The 23,952-nt window shown below is 38.8% G+C and overlaps 1 protein-coding gene across 7 annotated transcripts in view; it reads left to right on the forward strand.

Moving 5' to 3' along the window:
• Positions 1-21,898, forward strand: part of CEP350 (centrosomal protein 350) — a 115,905-nt gene extending 94,007 nt beyond the window's left edge. For 6 of the 7 annotated variants that reach the window (XM_014456060.2, XM_023754000.1, XM_023753998.1 and 3 more), the window contains 7 exons: positions 1,273-1,409; positions 4,616-4,698; positions 5,954-7,950; positions 8,781-9,188; positions 9,283-9,429; positions 12,423-12,545; positions 18,058-21,898. In XM_014456060.2, the coding sequence (XP_014311546.1) occupies positions 1,273-1,409; positions 4,616-4,698; positions 5,954-7,950; positions 8,781-9,188; positions 9,283-9,429; positions 12,423-12,545; positions 18,058-18,222 (3,060 nt within the window). In that variant the 3' untranslated portion in view covers positions 18,223-21,898. The remainder of the gene's footprint in view (positions 1-1,272; positions 1,410-4,615; positions 4,699-5,953; positions 7,951-8,780; positions 9,189-9,282; positions 9,430-12,422; positions 12,546-18,057) is intronic. The other variant, XM_023754001.1, reaches the window with a different exon arrangement.
• Positions 21,899-23,952: the final 2,054 nt, after the last annotated feature.

Consider the following 23,952-nt stretch of genomic DNA (forward strand, 5'->3'; position numbering starts at 1 on the left):
GATTGGCCCTGCTCTGTGAGTGGACAGGGGGCAGCACCCCAACCCCCTGATCGGCCCTGCTCTGTGCGTGACAGGGGGTGGCGCCGCAACCTTCCCATCGACCCTGCCTTGAGTGTGACGGGACGGTGCCCCAACCCCCCAATCGGCCCTACCCTGAGCGTGAGGGTGGCATCGCAACCTCCCGATCCGCCCTGCTCTGTGTATGACGGGGCGGCGCCCCAACTCCCCAATTGGCCCTGCTCTGACTCTGACCAGGGGCTGCACTTAGGGATTGGGCCTGCCCTGTGCCACCCGGGAGCAGGCCTAAGCCAGCAGGTCGTTATCTCCCGAGGGGTCCCAGACTGCAAGAGGGCACAGGCCGGGCTGGGGGACCCCCCCCTCTCCCCCCCCCGAGTGCACAAATTTTTGTGCACCGGGCCTCTAGTAGTATATAATGGAGAAATATATAATCATAGCGATTCACATTTTGAAAAGAGCCTTTTGGATTTTATTTGATCACAGATTTACTGAGTATATAAGTATCGCTTTCAGATCTAAGACATCCTCATCCTCATATATACCTAGTGAGCTAAATAATCTAGCTGTAGTATATGTTTAATACCAGAAGTTACTTTATTAAAACATTAAGACTTCAAAGGAAGATAATATGGATAGTAAGAGTTGTAAAACTAGGGCTTTTAGCTTAGAAAACTAAGGAGAAATCTAATATATGAAGAGCTTGCCTTAGATTTCATACAAATTAGAATTATAAATGAGGAAAGTTTTATTTACAGAATGGCTAATAACTAGGAAACATTCTCTGCGATTCGGAGCTATCCCACTCCCAACCACACCTTTCTCTTCAGGATGTGTATTTCTAGTAAGTGCTTCCCCTTAAGCATACTGCCATCGAAACTCAGCATAATAGCTAACTTCTTTAAAAGTCCATGGGAAGTATTAGGCCATCCTTTAAAGAGTAATTACATCAGCTAAAGAAGTTTTTTAATGTGGCAGGGCCTGAATTATTGCTTTATAAGTATTAAGATTCTACAGATTGAGACTTTATCATTTCCTAATTGATATTAGGATTACACTTCTATGTCTTGCTTATACATAGACTATTTCAAGAAGGTTTTACAAATAACTGTTGATAGACATCTCAGGAACAATACTGATGTTGGGAGAAAGATTTTTACATTTTATTGTTTTATATTTTATAAAATACACTATTTTATAATTTAAAATAGTTTTTAAAATTCTGTATAGTGACTCCTCTGATTTTCCTAAACTTAGTCATATGATGAATTCATTAAGAAAACTGAAGCCGAGCTTAGCCGAGATTTGGAAACATCACCAACAGCCAAGCCTCAGATTAAAACGCTCTCCTCAGCTTCTGAAAAACCCAAGATCAAGCCCCTTCCACTACACAGGTAGAAATTTTTGATAACTTCTCTATATTCTGCCTTGTTTGAGAAAAGAATAAGGAAAGACTTTTAGTAGAAGCTATCTTAAGTAACTGTGAAATTGTAATAGTAAAAATATTGGTTTATATTTTTAGTTTCACTGAAGTAAAATTATTATATATGATATAATTAAAAATCAAATTTATAATAAGGTACAGACTTTAAAATATAGTTTGAATCCTGAAATCTGATAGGTGCAATGAAAATAGTATTCTCTAATATTGCTAATCTTAGCACTGTAAGTTTGTATAGACCTTTTGAAAAACAATTTGGCAATGTTTCAAAAGTAAAAAAAAAATTTGTAACTTTTAAAAAAATATTCTTTATTGATTTCAGAGAGGAAGGGAAAGGGAGAGAGAGATAGAAACATCAATGATGAGAGAGAATCATTGATCGGCTGCCTCCTGCACGCCCCCTCCTGGGGATCAAGCCCGAAACCTGGGCATGTGCCCTTGACCAGAATCGAACGTGGGGCCCTTCAGTCTGCAGGTCAATGCTCTATCCACTGAGCCGGGTAGGGCAAAAATTTGTAACTTTTGACTCAATAATTCCACTTTGGGAAATCTAGCTTGAGAAAATATGGGCTACCAGAAATCTCTATTTGAAAGAATATTGTTTATCACAATATCCTTTATATTAATAAAACATTGGAGGCAATCTTTATGTCCAAAAATGAGTGGATAGCCCAATAAATTATGGTCCTTTTCAGGATAGAATACTATGCAACCAGTAAATGCATATACAGAAGAAACTGAGTAGCAACATAGGAATGCATAATCCTATCCTACGTAATAAAAGCCTAATATGCAAATCGACCGACCAGCAGAATGACCGGTCGGTGGGGGGCGGTGGCAGCAGGGTGATGAGGGGCAGTGCTGGAGCTGCCTCCTGGTGGTCAGTGCGCTCCCAAAGGGGGAGCACCACTCAGCCACAAGTCGGGCTGATGGCTGGTGAGCGCAGCAGTGGTGGCAGGAGCTTCTCCCGCCTCTGCAGCTAAGCCATCAGTCAGACATCCCCCAAGGCTCCTGGACTGTGGGAGAGTCCAGGACATCCCCCCCCCCCAAGTACACGAATTTTCATGCACCAGACCTCTAGTATGGCATATAAAAAAGTGAGGTTGTAATATTCAAACTAAATTTTGAACAATGACTAGGGCTTAGGCAGTCAGTGGGACTGGGAAATGGACATTTCAGAGAGAAGGGTATTTATGAATGACCAAAAGCATATAATAGAAGCTGAACATAACATTTTGCTGGAGTGAGAAGCAAATAGAAAAACAAAGAAAAATTGTGATAACTTTATATTCATTTTTAGTAGTTTCTATTTTATTTTTTAGATGTAAAGCCTTTTAGGTTTAAAAAAATATTTTGGAAGTGTTTTTCTTTGTTACAAAAGTAATACAGACTCATTACAATTAAATTAACATTACTTTAGTTTGAATCTTGGCTCCAGTACCAGCTAGCTTTTCAACTTTGGTCAAGTTATTTAACCTCTCTGTGCTTCAGTTTTTGTTTTTGTTTTTTTAATTTTTTAAAAAAATTTTTATTAATTTTTAAAGAGAGAGAGAGAGAAACATCGATGTGAGAAACACTGATCAGTTGCCTTCCACATGTGCTTCAGTGGGATCGAACTGCACCTGGGTATGTGCCCTGATTGGGAATTGAACCTGCCACCTTTTGGTGTACAGGATGACGCTCCAACCAAATGAGCCCCACTGGCCAGAGTTGTGCTTCAGTTTTTTAATAGAGATTTATATTCCTGTAATAACACCTTATTAATGAACATGTTATGAGGGTTAAAATACTTAACTTAGAATGGGGCCTAGCACATAATTAGTACTATGTATTAGTTATTATTATTATTATTAGAATATTCAGGAAAGCAATAAAAAATGTTTAAATTATATCGTACCTAGGTCTCCCAAAAATCTAAATGTCAACAATTAGATATATTTCTTTCTAGGATTTTTTATGCTTGGATTTTTGTGTATTTTTGTTACATATATTTTTTTTTCATTATAAACTGTAAATTTTATTTTAATTTTTACATAATATACTATTGAATGGTTTTAGAGTTTTATTAATCAAGCTACTGAAGGATTTTTATCAGAGATTGATACAATCATATTTGTGTGTGGAGAGATCTTTCTGACTACAATATGAAGGAAAGATAGAAGGAATAAGCCTAGAAGTAGGGAGAAAGTAGTCTAAGCCAGGCCTCAAGTAATCAGCAGTAATAAGAATAGAGAATAGGAGATAGATTTCAGGAATATTTAAGAAGAGGACTTGACTGATAGGGAAGCAGGGGAAATCTAGGATAATTCCCAGGTTTCTCTTAAGTAGTTGGTTGGGTCAAGGTTTCATTAACCTAAAAGCTATAATCCTCAGGTATCTTTTTGTGAGAAGTTCATGATTTGGTTTTAAAATGTTAGTTTTGAGTTGCCTGTAGTTCATAAGTGGAATTATCCAGGAAAGATGTCAGGGTTAGATATATGGGGATGAGCAGCATATAGACGGTGGCTGAAGCCATAAAATATAGCAACATAACCCAAAGAAGGTATGCATTCAGAGAGAATACCAAGTACTAAATATAATAAAATAGCAACGTTTAAGAACATTATAACAGGCAGGATTAGAAACCAAAAGAGTGACAGTAGCATGAGGTGGAGGAATGAAGAATTAAGGGGGAGATTTTTTTGAGTCTTGAGGCATACTTATAAGTTGAGGGGGGGAATTTCCAGAATGAAGGACTAAAGACTAGGAAAAAGAATCAATAATTGAGGAGTATCATCAATGAGACTGTGGAAATGTGTGTGATTTGGGGCAGAATGAGGTTTGAACAATTAGCTTTGAACAAGTATGAGAGACACACCTTTTTCTTTCCTGCATACAAGAGGAAAGACGGTTGGAATGGCTGTGATTATAGATAAATTTGTAGGTTAAAGGTTGAAGACAAAAAAGTTCATGCTGATGGCCTGTTTTTCTCATTAAAAGAGGCAAGATCATCTACTGAGAGTGATGAGGGTCAGACATAGGCTTGATGAAAGTGGCAAAGGTTGGAAGTACCCCTGTGGATAAGAAGAAAGAAGTGGTCTTCTAAGAATTGACTGCTCTGTTATTAGTTATTATAGTATCAGCCTTACATTTATTACTGTTCATTAATTTCTACTTCAGATCTGAAACAGCAAAGAATTGGAAATCACTAACGGACTCAGAACGTTCCAGAGGATCCCTGGAGTCTATTGCTGAACATGTTGGTATGTAACTAGAAAAAAAATAGACACTGTTGCTACATAGACTGAGGATTTATACTGATGCCTACACAATTCTCCCTTTCAGCTTTTTTGATTAAATTTCTTAAAGATAATAGATTATTTAATATTTTAAGTTACTTTTATACTTCTAAGTGGTTTCTTGATTATGCATCAGTTATATGAATCTGTCTTTATTGTTCCAAATTTATGATTAAAACCTGAGGCATAGAGACATTAATCTAAAATGGCTGAGTGTATCATCAGTATCTCTAAATTCTTCCTTAGTCAGATTCTGTTTCTGTTTATGTATATTTTCAACTTATACTATTCTCAGGGTAAATGGTTATATATAATATATTTTTTCTATTTAATACAAAGAAAGATAAGAATTATTAAAAATAAAGTATTAGTCAATGAGGAAATAAAACAGGCATAAAAACCTTCCCTTGTGCCGAAACCGGTTTGGCTCGGTGGATAGAGCATCGGCCTGCGGACTGAAAGGTCCCAGGTTCGATTCCGGTCAAGGGCGTGTACCTGGGTTGCGGGCACATCCCCAGTGGGAGATGTGCAGGAGGCAGCTGATCGGTGTTTCTCTCTCATCGATGTTTCTAACTCTCTATCTCTCTCCCTTCCTCTCTGTAAAAAAATCAATAAAATATATTAAAAAAAAAAAAAAAAACCTTCCCTTGTAACAATGGTGAGATAAGCAATTTGAATTCAAATTTTAATTCTTGGTTTGTTAGCACATCTGTACTTATTTTCTTCTTATTTTGCTATTTTAGCTCTTAAAGTGTTATATTTGCAGAAATAGTTTATCTTTTTTCTTTCCGCTTTTTATATTCAAAAGCTTAGTTAAAATCCTCAGGAAAATTCATTCTTTTAGAAGCATATATATATGAGTGAGAGACAAATGTAGTATATAACATATAGTATTTGTCACAAAATTCTGTTTTTGCATTATTTGAGAATGATCATGCAGATCAATGCCTCCATAAACTTAGATCCATTTTTTTTTTCACTTTATAAGTTAGGATAGTAAGAAATTATTCCAACTTTAAATTTTCAGTCATTTTAAATATCTATTGTTGCTACAGTATAGTCTCTTAAAGGAAAAACTTACCTTATATTGTAACCAAAACAGGTCAGATTTATTGACCAAAGTGTTTATTAACTAAGATTTGGCTTTTATTTAAACATTGGTTCCAGAAATTGAGAAATTGTGATTAAATAATTTTTATGTGATTTTCTTTCCTTTTAGATGCTGCATTGGCAGGTTCTGAGAGATCAGTATCAGAAAGGTCTTTATCTGCTTATGCCAGGAGAGTAATTGAATTGGACAGTCGAATAGAAGAGCATTTTCAGACTTCGTCACCAATTCTTAGGTCATCAAGGAAAATCAGAGCAGAATCTGGAGATTCTATAGAAAATATACCTTCATTACCTCCTCCCAAAGAATTAAATGCCCCTAATAGAATTCTGGATGTGTCAGATGCCAAGGTTGAAGAAGAAGCTAGTCAAAACTCAGAAATACAAGAAGTAAAATACACAGAGTTAGAGGAGAGTACAGTTGAAGAAGCCTATTTTAAACAATCTAGGAAGTCTGATGTCTTACTGAAACTAGACCTGGAACAAGGAGATTCATCTGAAATTCTTTCAAGGAAAGATCTTTCTTTAGATGCTGTAAATGTTCAGAAAGACTTTGTTAGCTTAGCCATTGAGGACCTTGATAAAAAAGAATTGAGAGAGAGACTATCAGATCAAGATATGGATCATAGTCAAAACATCCAATCAGAAAGAGGCATTCTTCAACAAAAGAACATAAAGGAAAGAGACTTGTCTTTGTCAGAACATCTTGCTCCTAAAGAGATATCATACTCTGAAGATTTTGAAGTGTCTTCTGTCAAGAAAGACATATCAGCTGAATTGTGTAAAGGTAACTTTGAGGTAACGTCATTGTTGTCACTCAGGAGAGACACTCAGTCTTGCAGAGATAGGTTACAGCCAACAAGAAGCTCTAAAAGTGAAGCCAACAGCTTTGGTACTGATGGTGAAATCAGTGAGTGCCTCAGTGAGAAAAGTCTTTCTATTCATAGCAATATCCACTCTGAAAGGCTGTTAGAACTCAAGTCTCCTACTGAGCTCATGAAAAGTAAGGAGCGCAGTGATGTGGAGCATGAACAGGGGGTTACTGAATGCTCTTCTCTGACCTCAGTTCCTGTTGCAGATGAGTTACTTGATTTCCACATTGGTGATAGGGTATTGATTGGCAATGTTCAGCCGGGAACTCTTCGATTCAAAGGTGTGACTAGTTTTGCTAAAGGATTTTGGGCAGGAGTGGAGTTGGATAAACCTGAAGGAAATAACAATGGAACATATGATGGCATTGTGTACTTTGTGTGCAAAGAGAAGCATGGTATTTTTGCTCCTCCACAAAAAATATCTCAAATTCCAGAAAACTTTGAAGACTATGTAGACATAAATGAAGAAGAAGACTGTTACTCAGATGAACAATATCAATACAATAATCAAGAACAAAAAGATGCAGAGGGTTCCACATTTGATAGAGAAAAGGATGCAGTTGAATATTTGTATGAGAAATCTTTACCTGGTGTGCACGATATTGAAGCCTCAGTTGATAGAAGCCTTAAAATAGAAACAGACCATTTACAGGACATTTCTGAGGTACTTGAAGCCCATGTTCACCAGCAATCTCCAGTGGATTCACTGATTTCTTCAAAGGAAAACAAAGACCTTCTTTCTGGTGCCACAGAAGATGTTTCCATTGCTGTAGAAGACGATACTTTAGACAATACCTTTTCTGAAGAATTAAAGAAGCAACAGCAGATTGCAGAAAAGGACGAGAACCTGTATCCTGAGGTTTCAGAAAAACTTTCTACCCCACTTTTGGATCTTTTAACCAGAGAAAAGAACCAGTTGGAAGCCCAGCTGAGGTCATCAGTAAGTGAGGAAGAAAAATCAAAGCAACAACTAGAAACAGTCAGCTTACTGACAGACAGTTTACTCAAAGTCTTTGTGACAGACACAGTCAGTCAACTACAACAAATTAAAAAAGCTAGGAATGAGAAAATTCAGCTCAGCAATCAGGAGTTTCTTGATGATCAAAAGAAAGTACCACCCCAAGGCCTATCTCCAAATCTTGAGGAACAATCACCAAGTGTTCCAGGTGACTTCTTAAGGTCTGAATTGGATGATGAAAAAGAAGAGATTTCTTCTCCAGATATGTGTCCCAGACCTGTAAGTATTTTGCCTAGAAGAAATGTCAGTTAACCTCACTTTTGTCATGCATTTTAATTCAGATTTTGTGTGTGGCAGGTTATTTATTAGATGAAGATCAGTGTACTAGTTTTTAAAGGCCTTTAACTGTTTTTCTGTCAAGTATAATTGTCCTCTGTTATGTCATGAGTGGTCACTATAGGGTTGTCACAAACACTGACAGGTTTATGTTGGATTGACAACCCTTGAATACTGCCCACAGATTAGATAGATTCCCTTTCAGATTCATTGAACAGATTTCCCATGGAGCTTTACAGTGGTTCTCAACCCAGTTCTTTTTTGCCTATGAATTTATTTGTCCCCATATCTACTCAGTCATCGTTGTTCTGCAAAGATTACCAGTTATGATACTGATTCTGGTAAAACTGAATTATATCCACTATGGCATCTTCTCAGACCATCAACTTGTTTGGGTTGTCCATGGACAGTTGAACAAAAGTAATGATTTTGAGTAATTTGAGCCAAATAATCACTAAGGTGAGAAATTTTCTATCCCATTTCCAAATCTCAGAAACCAGACAGTTCTACAGAAACAGAATAATAATGAGACAAAAAGGAAACAAAAACTAATCAATATTTTATAAAAATTCAGCTTATGTAAACAGAATTATGAAACAGAGGATAGTTTTTTTCTTAAATTAGTAACCACCATATAGTTTTTGTTTTGCTTATTTATTAGAGATATAGTAAATATACAAATATATTTGCTTTGTCTTAAAAAAACACACAAAAAACCTTAAGTGATCTGAGGTCACTAAAAGGTGTTCTATTTGAATGTGCCATTTCTGCAGGAGAGTCCAGTATTTGGTGCTAGTGGACAGGAAGAGCTTGCTAAGAGACTTGCTGAACTTGAGATCAGCCGTGAGTTCCTGAGCGCGTTAGGAGATGATCAAGACTGGTTTGATGAAGATTTTGGTTTGAGCTCTTCTCACAAGATCCAAAAAAACAAAGCAGAAGAAGCAATTGTACCTCTAATGGCACAACCTAAAAGACCTCCCCAAAAGCCATGTGATCCACTCTTGGCAGTCCCACATACTGCAGAGGAAGTAGAAGTCCTTGTTCACAGTGCCGCAGAAGAACTTTGGAAATGGAAAGAGTTAGGTCATGATCTTCATAGCATCAGTATTCCTGCAAAGCTGCTTGGCTGTGCCAGTAAGGGTCTCGATATAGAAAGCACTAGTAAAAGGGTCTACAAACAGGTATGTAACTTGGAAGGATAATTCTAACTTTAAACTTCCCTCTTGTCTGAAATTTGGGTTCTTAGCCATTTTATTTTATTTTTTCTCTATTAAGGCGGTTTTTGATTTAACAAAAGAGATTTTTGAGGAAATATTTGCTGAGGATCCCAACTTGAATCAACCTGTCTGGATGAAGCCATGCAGAATCAACTCTAATTATTTCCGACGAGTGAAAAATCCAAATAACCTTGATGAAATCAAGGTAAACTGCAAACTATAGAGTATCTCCTTTTTGAATGCTGTTCACTTATACAGATCTATACGTGCTGTAAAAGCAGGTACTCCCTGTCTTAGTCACCTTTCTGTCCTCAGAGCCTGTTCCATACTGGGTATTCAGTAAATACTTGATTCATTGAAAACATGAACAGTGGAAGGGAGGGGACAAGAGGGAATCCTGAATCCGCAAGATTTGCAAAACAAAACATAACTTTTAACTTTTATCCTCACTGGAGGATATTTTTCCGTTGATTTTTAGGGAGAGTGGAAAGGGGGCAATAAAGACAGAGAGAGAGAAACATCCATGTGAGAGAGACACATCGATTGGTTGCTTCCTGCACCCACCCAACCAGGGCTGGGGGTTGAGCCTGCAATCGAGGTACATGCCCTTGACCAGAATCAAACCTGGGACCCTTCAGTCCAAGGGCTGACGCTCTAACCACTGAGGAACTAGCCAGGGCAACAAAACATAACTTTTAAAAGTCATTTCCTATATATATACAATTTATAATGTCTAAGAAAAAATTAGGAAATTCTCAGAGAGATAAATTATTGCATCTCTTAGGCATTTTTGATGTTTTTTTGGTAATTTAGAGATAAGTGTAATATTCTAGAAGTACATCTGAAAACATATATATCAAACATGTCCGCCCTAGACACATAGGTGTTACCTTTCCATATTTGATTTCCATTTTGGAGGTTTCAAATTGGTAATGTGGTTTTGAAATATGTGGGATAGTAATATGATATATAAAAAATACTTTGTTATCTAAGAAGCCCCTGAAAAGATGAAGTGACTGAAGCTAGAAGGACTCCCATCAAACCAGCTTTAAAGTTACTTTGGTGGAAACTCTGCCTATTTACATGTTTCTTTAATTTAGCAAAGGTGATGTTTTCAGTGCAGTGCCTCTCAGATTTAAATGTGCATATAAGCCATCTGGGCAGCTCTGACTGGTTTGGCTCAGTGGATAGAGAGTCAGCCTGCGGACTGAAGGGTCCCAGGTTCGATTCAGGTCAAGGGCATGTACCTTGGTTGTGGGCACATCCCCAGTAGGGAGTGTGCAGGAGGCAGCTAATCGATGTTTCTCTCTCATCGATGTTTCTAACTCTCTATTCTTCTCCCTTCCTCTCTGTAAAAAGTCAATAAAAAAAAACAATAAAAATATAAAAAATATAAACCATCTGGGCATTTTGTTAAAATGGAGATTCCTACTCAGTAGGTCTGGAATAGGAACTGAAATTCTGCATTTCTATCAAGCTCTCAAGTGACATTGATGCTGTTGATTCCAGAACCACTCTGAGGAGCAAGGCTCTAGAGTTGTTTTCTAAACTTAGTTGATCATAGAAAGCTTTTCTTTTTCCAGAGAGCATACCTGCTCATCTAGTTACTCATCTTATTGGTGTATTTTCTTACATCATCCAGGAGTATATGTGAACTATCAAAATACATTAATACTGTTCATATACATTATCCCGGTATATAATGTGATGGCATTGCCTAAACAACAGTCTTTTTTTAATTTGAGATATAATTGACATACTAGTTTCAGATGTATAACATAGTGATTCAATATTTGTGTATATTATGAAAAAGCCACCATAATAAGTCTAGTTGTTATCACAAATAGTTACAAATTTTTTTCCTTGTGATACGAACTTTTAAGATCTGCTCTCTTAGGAACTTTTAAATGTATCAGACAGTACAGTATTATTGACTACGGAAAGCTTTTGAAAATATTTGTACTGACGGGTTTTAATATATCAGGGTAGGCAAACTATGGCCCACAGGTCAAATCCAACCCACCACCTGTTTTTATAAATAAAGCTTTATTGGATCATAGCCACATCCATTTGTTTACATATTGTCTATAGGGCTACTTTCCTGCTAAAATATTTATAATCTGGTCCTTTACAGAAAAAGTTTTCTAGCCTCTGCTTAGATTAAGGTAAGTAGCAAAAAAAAAGGGGGGGGGGTTTAAAGATAAATTTGATTAATTTAAAGAAAAGGAACTTTTAAAATGATTTTCAACTTTGAGGAATATCAGAACCACCTGGGGAGCTTTCTCAAAACACTAGTGTACTTCATTTTTTTCAGCCTTCCACAGTTTATACATCCTTGAATGTGTGTGTGTTTAGGCAGGGAGTAGTGGAGTTTGGGGAGCACAATTGTAGTTTGAGAATCATTTCAAATGATTCTGATTCATAAGTGTGCCAATTCCTCCATTAAGAACATTGTTTTTTAATTAATAAGTAATAATATATACTTAAATATATATTTAATAGACCTTAAATATACTTAAAAAGTAATAAAAATAAAAATTATTTTATTAATAACAAATAAGTTGAAAATAACACAAGATACATGATATATATAAGCAGTATCAGAGTGTGTATATTAATATATTTCACAATGATGCTTCCCACTAATTTTAATATTGAAATAACATTTCATAAAGTTTTAGAAAGATGATAATCCTAATGTTGCTAGCAGTAAAATTATTAGGCTTCTCATACTGAAGTGTTGATTAACATTTTTAAAGTTTAACTGAATCTTGATACTTCAAAATAAACTATCCCAGCCAAAGCCTTGTACTTTGCTCACATGACATTGCTCCCAAATTTATGTTGGATTTTTTAGGGTCAGAGATTTATTTAATGCTTTCTTAACTACTTTTGCCAGCTTGAAGTCAGCTAGCGGTGGTTCTTGGGTTGGGAACCTCTAAAGTGATTTTTCTTTGCAGATTCATCAGTGGGTTTTACTTTTTTATGTTGTGTAAAAACAAAAATTCTTTAAGTGAATAAAGTCTGAGCTTTTGGAATGCTTTTCTCTTCAAATTGCTAAGTGGAACTGTAAGTGGAAGGAATTTGTATACTCTTTATTATACATGTTACATTTTTAGCATAAATCTGTTTGCTGCATTATTATAAGCATGGAATCTCAGAAATTTTGTGTTTTATTCATTCCTCTTGTTTTTACAGAGCTTCATAGCAACTGAAGTACTCAAGTTGTTTAGTCTTAAAAAGGAGCCAAACCACAAAACAGATTGGCAGAAAATGATGAAATTTGGAAGAAAGAAAAGAGACCGAGTGGATCATATCCTGGTCAGTATATATAACAGCTGTTTTTATTTTGACCATCTCTTCTGAAACCAGATGTAGTTAGGTCCTGCAAGGAAAGGGAATAGAGTTGACCTTAAGTCTATAATAGTAATGTCGTAAAGCTTTCACCTGCTGCATTTCTGCTCCTCAGTTTTGGAAATTGCTTTCTTTTGAACTCAGTAGATGAATATTTAACACTATTTTGTAGGTGTGGAGGACTTGAGAAATAAAAGGTTAAGAAAGCAAAATTTAAGGAACTGAATTGAGAAGAAACCGGTGTAGTCTCTTAAGTTGAAGTCCCTGCTCTGCCACTTATTTGGAGTGTAATCTCCGACAAGTCATCTAACTAACCCCTTTGTGCCTCATTTCCCTATCTGCAAAATGGAGGTGATAAAATTACTAAGAGGATTAAATGAGCATTTGTATGTCTATGTTGAACAGTTCACTGCACATAACTCAATAGATATTAGCAATCATTATTTCATCATTGTTATTCAGAATTTTAGCTGGGTAGGATTTATTCTATTTTGTGATACATTTCTCTAGCATTAGAAAAACATTTATCAAACAAACAAAAAGGAAAGGGGAAAAAAAAGGTCTTTCGTCCTTTTTTCCTGAGTCGAACTTTAGGAAACTCAGATGTTACTGGGTTCAGGATTATCTCTAAATATTTTCATTCTGAACTTCCTATTTTGTCTATATTTACATTCATATAATTAAAAATGAGTAATACTTAAGTTGATCAGTTTTCCCCAAGTATGTACTTCTCTAGTGCTTCATTTACTCAGATAAACACTTGTTTAGTGTTTTACAGTTCATCATCCTTCTCATGCTTTATTTGATCCTCACAGTAATTAACTCAATGGAGTATTTTTTGTAAAGAAAATAGTAAAGAGGGAATTGGTGACAAGAGGGTTTTTTCTGCTGGAGAGAAATAGGCTGGTAGGAGGAATTCAAAGGAGAAAATTTGATGATGCAGAGGAGGAGGTAACTGTTGGAGTGAACAGGCAGGGATGATGGAGTCCATACAGGGAGGGGTGGCCTCAAAAGGACCATTGCCCTTTTAAAGCCCCTTTGACATGGCAAATTATATTAAACTCTTTATAATAAATAATTGCTCTTCTGAATTGTTTATTTCTACAAGTTTCCATTTAATATTTCAGATCAAGATTAACTGTGGGTCATTAAAACCACAGAAAGCAAAACCGTGAATAAGGGAGTACTGCTATAATTAGACAAACTTTTGTATGTCCTTTGTATACAGTAACTTTGAAAAATATTCCTACTGTAGGTAGAATTGCACTTAACATTCAAATCCTGCAGCAAAACCACCTAGCTAATGATTGAATCCCCTTATGATCTGATAAGGTATTGGATAGCTTCTGAGTTTCTTCTTATAATGTTGGTAAATTCTCATGTTAAGCCTAAATTGATCTTTACATATTTAATTCTAATTTGCTTTGAGGTTTTATATAACAATTCTAATTCGTCCTACACGCCTTTGAAACATCTGCCATGTTTCACCTGAGTCTTTTTCTCCCTGCTAAACATTGGTATTCTCTCCTGTTGTCTGATAGAGTTTCTCAGTCCCTTCTATAATATCAGCTTTAGCTCTGTCAGTGCCCTTCTGTAAATACAGTGCTCAGAACTGACCATGTAATATTTTGTGAATTGCTTACATTAGCACAGTCATACACCCTCCTCTTTTTTCCTATATACTATACAGTCAAGCATCACATAACGATGTTTCAGTCAACAATGGACCAATCAATATACAGCCGTGGTCCCATTAAGATTATAATGGAGCTGAAATGTTCATATTGCTGGTGACATTTTAGCTGTCGCAGAATATTATGTGTTGTGGTGGTGCTAGTGTAAACAAACCTGCACTGCCAGCTGTATAAAAGTGTAGCACATATAAGTATGTACAGTACATAATTCTGTTACTAGCTTATGTATTTACTATGCTATACTTCTTGTTATTTTAGAGTACACTCTTGCTACTCATTAAAAAAAAAGGTTTACTGTAAGACAGGATGGCTCATACATCTCCAGTTTACTGAGTTTCTTGATTACATCGTTTTCTCTTGTGCTTGATTTAATCTTAGGTTGTTTTGTACAGTAACAGACTGTGCAGGCTTGGAGCCTGGGAGCAATAGGCTATACCACGTAGCCTGGGTGTGTAGGGGGCTATACCATCCCGGTTTGTGTAAGTGCACTCTGTGATGTTTGCACAATGATGAAATTGCCTAGCGACACATTTCTTAAGAACTGTACTTTGATTCATAGAGTTTCTAATAACATTTGTTTATTTTCATCTGTATTATTCTCAAGGAACCCACAAAAGCTTAGAAAAACCCTAAGACCAAAATCTCAACTTGTGCTTTTGTAGTAATTTTTTGGGCCCAAGTACAGGATCTTATTTTATTACTTCATCTTGATAACTTTGGCCCATCTTTCCAAGGTACCAATACATTTTGGGGCTCTTTCTTCTAACATGGTTGTTGTATTTCCCAGCTTCATGTACCTCTAAAATTGATATGCTTGTTTTCACCTAGGTCAGTGGTCGGCAAACTCATTAGTCAACAGAGCCAAATATCAACAGTACAATGATTGAAATTTCTTTTGAGAGCCACATTTTTTAAACTTACACTATATAGGTAGTTACATTGTTATTAACTTGATTAGGGTACTCATAAGGCTTAGGAAGAGCCACACTCAAGGGGCCAAAGAGCCGCATGTGTCTCGCAAGCCGCAGTTTGCCGAACACGGACCTAGGTCATAGATAAAAATGGTGTATTGGATAGAGCCAAAGACAGACAGCCTTTTAGCACTCACTAAAAAATCCATATGCCAGATATGTAACACCTATTTGTAATACCGTCCTGGTCACTGAGGAATCATAAATAAAAAGAAAAATCTCGAGGGGCTCACAGAATACAGTTCCATGGGATGATTTTACAGTGGAGCAGGAACAGGAGAGCTTGGGAACACAGAGGGAGAAGCGCCCATGTCCTGCAGGCAGAACCTTCCTTCCAGGTTGATAGTTGTTTTGTTCTTTAATCAAAAAAGTACAAATCCACCTACCTGACATCTCTATTTCCTCATCTTGTGCAAAGGATATGGTGGAAGACCTGACAGGTATTGCTGACTTCTGTCCACATTTCTCTTTCCTACCAGCTAATACCCTGTTGAAAAAAAGGAAAATGAAGTTATTGTTACACTGATTTGTTAGTGTGATTTAATTGATTTATATATAGCGCACATTGATTCACACACATACATCTTCAGGAGCAGGGGAAATTGTAATAGAATATAATAGACTCTAAAAACCAGAAGAGAAAAATGGAGGCATATTTGCAGGTTATAAGATCCCTTGGTTGCCATAGGTGAAGTTCCAAGTTGGCTTTGTGCTTTCTTGTGGCCACAGCACAACAGAGAACATGTTAGTTCTCACCAGCTGAGAGGGAATAGCTTCTGTTCTTAAGGAGAAGCAAAGCTTTTGCTGCTACTGATGAGAGCACTGTGGGGGCTCATCAGGGTACACTGAGAGTCTAAGGGACAACATCCTGAGCCTGTCTTTTTACTGTGAGGGCAAAGTGACTTCTTTAGGACAATGCGTTTCAAATGTTATTGGGGAGGAAATTGCTCAGAGAACAGATTTAATGCTAACGGCTGAGATAACATAAAAAAGGAAAGCTGTGCAACTTGGTTTGAACAAATAAACAAATTTATAGGAGGTATGAAATCTTTTGTGGGGGACACACCTGTTAGCTTTCCCAGAACATGGTTCTCTCTCAGCACCAGCTTGGGAAGTGTTGCATTGGGCTGTTACATAAGCACCAGTTCCTTAGTAGGTGAAAATATTTCTTATATATCCACACAAAACAAATAGAGGCAACTCTGAGTTAAACAAGTCCTTTCCTGGTGGAATTCTCTTTAATAGGCTCATGTCCATTGTGAAACTCGCACAGGTAGTGTTCTAAACGTGTTTGACCAAAGAGTCCTTTTGGGTGGCATATCTGTTCATGGAGCATAAGTTAGGGAATGAAGGAATGAATATTTCCATATCCTTCGAACATCCCCCCTCAAAGAGAAAGAACGGAGCAGCCACCTCATCGTGTGTTTGTCAACCCTGGCCAAGGGAACGTGTTGGCCAACACTGCTCTTCCCTCTTGCTTGCCCAGGCTCCTGGATGATGTGGTCTCTTCCTCCCAGGAATCTTCTCATTTCCTCGTAATGGGAACTACATTCCCCTCTTCGCCTCCTCTGTCTTTTTCAAGATGTCACTGTAATCAGGGCAAGTCGGGAGCCTGTTGTCATGGCTTTTTTGCCCAGTTAGACTTCTAGTTAGACACCCTTATCACTACAATAACTGCTGAGTTTGGGGCTGGATCGGGGTTTATAATTACTTTCCCCACTTAGCCTCCATCTCACTGGCATCATTACATATAATAAGTCTGATATGTTTCTTTTATAAGTAGCTTTTAAAATGTTTATTGTAAACAAGCAAAAAATTTTGGGCAGTTCTAATTTGATTAGTTGTGGCTTACCATAGGAATCCCAAAGTCCTAAAATGCAAAAGAAACAATTATTGTATAACAGTGATTTTTTAAAATAAGCTTAAGCAATAGTACATTTTTTAAAGTACTCTAAAGCATATTAAATTTTATTCATTTATTTATAACTAGAGACCCGCTGCACGAATTTAGTGCACAGGTAGGTTCCCTAGGCCTGGCCGGCAATCAGGGCTGATCAGGGCCTTCTGGCTGCTAGCCAGGGCCTTCCTTGCCTGGCTGCCAGCTGCCAGGGGCCTTCCTTCATTCTGTGCCACCCCCTGGTGGTCAGTGCACATCATAGAGAGCGATCGAACTCTGGGTCTCCTGGTCGAACTCCTGAGGGAACACTTTGCATATTAGCCTTTTATATATACAGTGGGGCCTTGACTTACGAGTTTAATTCGTTCCGAGACCGAGCTCGTTAAGGAGCTCGTTAACTGAAATTACTCTTATCAACTCAATGCAAAAAATCGGCCGAGAGACAGCTGGTAGCTCAAAAAACTCGTTAGTCGGGACACTCATAAGTCAAGGCCCCACTGTACTAGTATAGATACTTCAGAATCATATCCAGCATTGTCTTTGGATATATGTGTTTTATAATTGTAAAGCTATATAGCTAGTAACTTGCTTTCTTCTCTCCTCCTTAAGTTCTCATACACGTTATCTTCTGTTAACATAGACAACATGCTTGCGATCCTTACTAACTATAAAATACTGGAATATTGTTAAATTCCATTTTGACAGTTTTGAAACCACTTTTATTTTAGTTGGCAGTTGAGTTTTTTGATATTTTTTGCAACTTTGAAAGTTTGTTGATAGAATCATATAACTTATCCTTTTTCTCTGGCTTATTTCCTTGGCCTGTTTTCCCATGGATGGGACTGCAAAGCCATCAAATATAATACATTTCCTAGCTTTTATGGTAACTTCTAACCTTTGTGTTTTCTAAATTCTAGGTGCAAGAGCTCCATGAAGAGGAGGCACAGTGGGTGAACTATGATGAAGATGAGTTGTGTGTGAAGATGCAACTAGCTGATGGGATCTTTGAGACCTTGATCAGAGATACTATTGATGTTCTGAATCAAATCAGTGAAAAACAGGGGAGAGTGCTACTTGTGTGACATCTTGCAAATAAATCGAACACTGAGTGCTAATATGAGTCCTGGGCCTTTCTGCCTCCTGACACACACCCCATCTCCATCATAGCAAGAATGCTTCTGGACCTGGTACCTGTTCTCAAAGACTACTGGTTTGGAGCCCACGGGACAATGCGGTATATCTGGTATTACAGCCTCTGCCTTTAGAGACTGTCCACTGGATTAGTGTTGGTGTTTAGTAGGCAGGGTTGCACACCTGATGTGGACACACAGTATCTAATTCTACACCTCTTGTTAGCACCCCTACTGGGTCTCAGATGAGGGCTGAAAACACCAGACTTACCTCGTAGCTTAGACTAGGATATTGCTTCTTGAGTCTGAAGTCAGGCAGGAGAGGTATATAGATAAATGCATCCTACCATTTTTGAAATGTAATCCTGGTCTGTGATAGTCTCTAAACAGTATTAAGTCCTTAACCACTTCTGAATAGGCAAGTTTAGTAGCAAGTGCCTATTTCACATCCTGGAGTTCCTTTCTCTTTGAAGACTATTCTCTTCCATCGTTGTAGTTGAGCAGCACCAAGTGGACTGTCATGTTAACAGAAACTAATAGTAGCCTTGCTTTCTGAGCACCATCTAAAGAATTGTAAATCTTTGCATTATTTTTAGTTTTCTCTGTATGGGCATGAGAACAAAGAATGCCCCCACTAAAGACTGGGCTCAAAGGACCGATGCAGGGCTGGCTCTTTTGCCCCTTGCCTGCCCCGCACTGTTCTTCTCTTCTGAACCTCCGCTGCTGCTCCCAGAATCGCAGGCCCTCCAGAGCATCTCAGGCATCCAGGCATGGCAACAGTGGAAGTCATTCATTGGCCTTCAGACTTTCAGCTCCATCCCTCCCCAAGAAATCAGAGACGCCGTTACTTGAATGATTTAGGAAATGAGTGTGTGCACCAAAGACAAAAAGATATTGTCTGTTGTTTGTGTGCTTGTTTTGTGCTATGGAACATTTTTTTAATTTATTTTAAGATAAATTATTAAGTTGAAAATGTGTGTCCCTACTCAGAAGCGAAAGATTCTTCTTATAATAGTTCTGCTTCCGTCTTGAAGCTTCTCTGGTTCGTGGTCTTTGCACAGGAATCCTCCAATTTTAACAAAACCACACACACATCAAAGAAGGCAGTTTAATTCAGTGAAGAAAAGACAGGCTTTTCCAAGATCGCCTGCAGTAGCAGGAATGAGATAACATGATTGAAAGACACTGTAAAGTTCAGTTCTGCCTCTTGCAGCATTGCTTCTCACAACTGTTACCTGTATCTGAAAAATTACCTAGACTCCAGCTGCTACATTAGAGCATGTGCAATGCTCTCAGGACATCGGTGCCCTGCCTTCCTGACTGATTCCTCTTCCTCAGTCCTGTCCTTCAAGTACCTAGAAGAATGTGGATAATCTTAGGCGTGAATGTAAATGCCTTAATATTGAAGGTCCCGATTCGAAGCATGATGTAAGACATCCACTGCATTCCTATTTACAAATATCCTGGAATGTTATAGCTTCAGAATATGTTAGAAAAACCCCAAAGATGGCGTATTCATTAAGTGTGCACGTTCGTTCATTTCTGCATCTTCCCTCCTGACTTGCCTTTGCGTCTCAGATGTTTCACTATGCACACTTCCATTCCTCTCGGTTTCATCTTGTCATTATGAGAAACTTACCGAAATAACATTGGACTGTTTGCATTTTGCACAATGACTGGTGTGATAGCTCTTGACAAATAAGGAAAGCACTGACTAAACGTGATTGGGTCTCGGGAAACGCTCGGATTGATGTATTGCCAGCATTTCTTCTGGGCTTTGAGGTGGAGCTCTGGTCTCCTAGCCTTAGTGAGCAAGTTGACTAAGAGAAGCGAGGGTCGCTTGGGGCTGTTGACCAGTGGAGTGGAGATGTGCTTCATGGGGCCAAGGAAAAGCAAAGGCCTTTTCTGTCCGCTTTGTGAGCTTTGGAAGACGGCACAACATCTTGTCTACATCCTTCAGCCGTTTGTAAGATAGCATTGTCCTTACAATACCTGAAACGTTACAGCTGCTGTTAATTTTTTGTAAAGGAATATAAAAACAATATAATAGGAATATAGGTTGTTTTTTCTACATCCTTATAATTTGGACCTAAATCAATTTTTAATAAGAAAGTTTCTTTATTTTTTGTGGCATTATGATTCCAGAAAAGCAAAGAAATACTGTAAAGTCTGTGGAGTCAGCAGTCTGGGCTGAGAGTTCCCTGGTAAGAATGCTGCCAAGAATGTGGTGGCAGCAGCCCCACACGCTCCCGCTGTCTTCACCGGCCCAGGAGCCCTGGGCTCCAGATGAGAGTGATTCCTGACCAGTCTTACTCTTGGCTAAAAATGATTATCCATAGTTTGGTAGCAGAAAACAAAGGAATCTATAATTAGCAGGTTTCTTACTATTTTAACCATTTGGATATAATTGGAAGCGTTATAATTGTTAGGGTTGGAATGATAACTATGGATACCCAGCCACTTGTTCCATATTGGGATCTTTTTAATCAAGCTCTGCCTCTTAACCATGAACCTAAATATTCCCTCTTTGTAATCTTTGTTCCTCTCCCCACTCCCATCCTCTTTCACTTTCTTCATAATTCCTCTAAGAAAAAGATCTTTGCATCAGCAGTAATATCTTTTAGAATAGCACTCAGAATTTAGTAGTAAACCAACATAAAGGCTTCAGATTTATTTCTGAGTCCAAAACAATTTGTGCTATCCAGGGTGCTTAGCTCTGGGTTAAACAAGTACAGGGTATAGATTCCCTCTTCAGGTCTAAACAGGAATTTTTACTCTAGGGAAAAGTGGGAAGAGCTCAAAAGTAGTTAACAAAGAAGGTAATTTGTTTTTCTTTTATCTAAAAGAAAAGAAAATCCCTTCTGTGACTACAGGTCTCTGAGAAATTATCTTTCAGAAGAGATTTCATTGCTCATAAGAGTGTTGTGGCCTATTGATAAAAACAATTTTGTTCACTTTCTTGTCTTGAAAAAAAGTGGCCTTAGCTTTTTGCAATACTTGAATAAAGTGTGTACTCGCACAGCATTAGAGACTCATAACTTTCCGTAAGAAGTTCAAACTTACATCTTCTTTTACTACCTTAACAATACTAGTGAATAAACATTAATTCAAAGAGCAAGTGATAGAAACTACAATGATGTTTAATGCAAATTGTAGGAATTTACATGTTTACAAATCATCTTAAACTGGTTGTGCAGCAATTCAATAAAATATCTTTGTATTATAAAAATGTGAAGAAAACAATGTAAACTGATGTAAAGGAGGTACTGTCATTTTAATTAACCTATGTTTAATAGCTTTTCCTTCCGGACTTTGCAAAGCCTTCTTGGGAAACACACTGCAAAGCGTTCTCTGGGAGGCCTGGCCTCCGCGTGTGTACTGTATCGTGCAGACATGAAAAACAAACCCGTTTACTGTGTATGTGTAAATAGCCTGGTCATCAGGTCGTTTTCAGCCAATAGTCACATCCAGTGCAACTTTGCACACAAGACTTAGGGTGTGGTTTGTATGTATGATCTGTAAAATAACTGGGATGAATTCCCATGTACACCTATGTAAATAGATTTGTTAACTGAAATGTACTTTAAGAAAAGATAAAAATCTGTAAATAAACTGATTTATAAATTAAGTTCATGTCAGGTGTTCACTTTTTCATGATTTAGAGTCAAGTTTAGAAAGCTAGTCTTCCCAAATACACTAATTCCTGCTTTCTCTGTGGGTAGTAGAGTACCTGTGCTCGGGCCGTAGAATAAGGTGAGCAGTGTGTGGGAGCTACTTACCCTGCACAGGAATGCCTGGCCCCACACATGGGAGCAGTCCTACGTTCATCACTCGGTCGGTCAGCACATCTTTCTGTCTGAGCACTGTGCTGAGTGCTGGGGGCAGCAAAGATGACAGGCATGGCCCCTGACTTCATGGAGCTTAAAGTCATCAAAAACAATTTCAATAACAAGGCATGACAAATTGCAACAGGTGCTGCAAAGGAAGTGGACATGAGTTTGAGAATACATAATGGAAGGATCCAACAAGGGTGGAGTGGTCAGAGAAGAGCTCAAGGTAAATTAGAACCATGTGTTCTGTAGTGATGAGCTTCTTCCCTGTAATTCATGGCAAATGACTTGAGTTCTGGTTGATCGCCCTTGCAGGAAAACAGAAGGGCAGCCATCTGATGACTAGGTGTGGAGGCTATAATTTACTTTTAGAAATAGAGCTTGGAGAAGAGCTAGAGATTATAGAAGAATAAAAGAATTTCAAACATGGAGCACCCTGAAGTGTATGGCCCTCAGGATAGTGAATCATCTCTGCTCCCACAGATTAAAAGAAACCACCATAATCTCACCTGGGTTCCTCTAGTAGCCTCCTGATGGCCATCCCCCCACCCCACCCCACCCCCCCACACACACACCTTTAACCCCTACACAACCATGGATGTTAAAGAAATTCTTGCAAAATGACTGAGCCCAGGTTGCAGCAGATTCTAAGAACTCTTTGACTCATAAAAGACATGTAAGTGCCCACAATGTGCTAGATACTGTCTTTGGTGCTAAGGACACAACAGTAATGACAGGTTGAATCTAGGAAAAGACTAAATATCTCTGTCCTTGACTCAAAATATATGAAAATGGTAGATAGGAGGATGGCAGTTGACATAGGAGAGTCAAGAATGGCGAGTACCTACAAGAAAATGTCGAAACAAACAACTGCCCTACAAAACCCCAGAAAGGCTCAGAAACGGGAGGCCGTGGCTGCCACAGAAAAAGGTGGAGCATGGGCCTGGGTGGCCAGGCTGTGGGGCCAAGGTTAAAAGGCAAATAACTGCCCCCAGGGAAAAGACCCATGCGAGGTCAGAGGTCGCTAAGAGCAGGCAGCAGCAGCCCAGGCCCGAGTGGTCCAGGGTTTCCTTACAGCAAGAGAGAAGAGAGTGCACAAGATCCAGCGCCTGGCAAAGCATCAATCCCCCATGGCCAGCGGGTTCCCTTGAAGCTGGAGGGGGTGATGTGACTGCACGCACAGGGGGTGCCTGCTACAGTGGAAGGAAGTCCTGCAGGAAGCTGGGTGTGCCTAAGGACCACGGCCACCGCGCTTAAGCAGAGCGAAGGAGCGTGCATTGAATCTGAGGCAGGAATGGCATTCCCACACAAGGTGACAAGCCCGCACAGGCTGGGAGGGCGTTCTCCCTTGGCAATGAAGGAAGTGTTCCAGGCCCATTCGAATGTGACTGTGCAGGAGGCCTGAAGCTGAAGCCTCGCACGACTGCCTTTCCCGACAGCCACCCCGCCCACCCTGTGCAGCCACTGAAGAAGCAGGTAAAGCACACACCTCCAGGTCGGCCATCAGCGCCTTGGGTGTGTAGGCGGCGCTGGGTCGATGGGCCCCTGAACCACTCGATGGACACCGTGCTCACAGAGCCTCCTTGTCATTCTGAGACAGCACTTCACCGTGGTCACTGGGAGACCAGACCCAGGACCACGATCAGGCCTTTCTGGAGGATGGTCCTCCACCAGAACCCCCAGTGTCAAAAAATGAGTCTCGGAGGACTGCGTTGGGACATCTGCCTAAGCTGTGGCTTCTGCCCCCACCCCCGCACCCCACCTGCACTGTGGATAGGCCCACAGCAGGAGGCATTGGCAAGAACACAAAAGCTGCCCTGTTCTGCCAGCAGATCACTGAGGGCTGTTCAGG

This window comes from Myotis lucifugus, unplaced genomic scaffold (assembly GCF_000147115.1).
Source record: "Myotis lucifugus unplaced genomic scaffold, Myoluc2.0 scaffold_54, whole genome shotgun sequence".
Classification (NCBI taxonomy): domain Eukaryota; kingdom Metazoa; phylum Chordata; class Mammalia; order Chiroptera; family Vespertilionidae; genus Myotis; species Myotis lucifugus.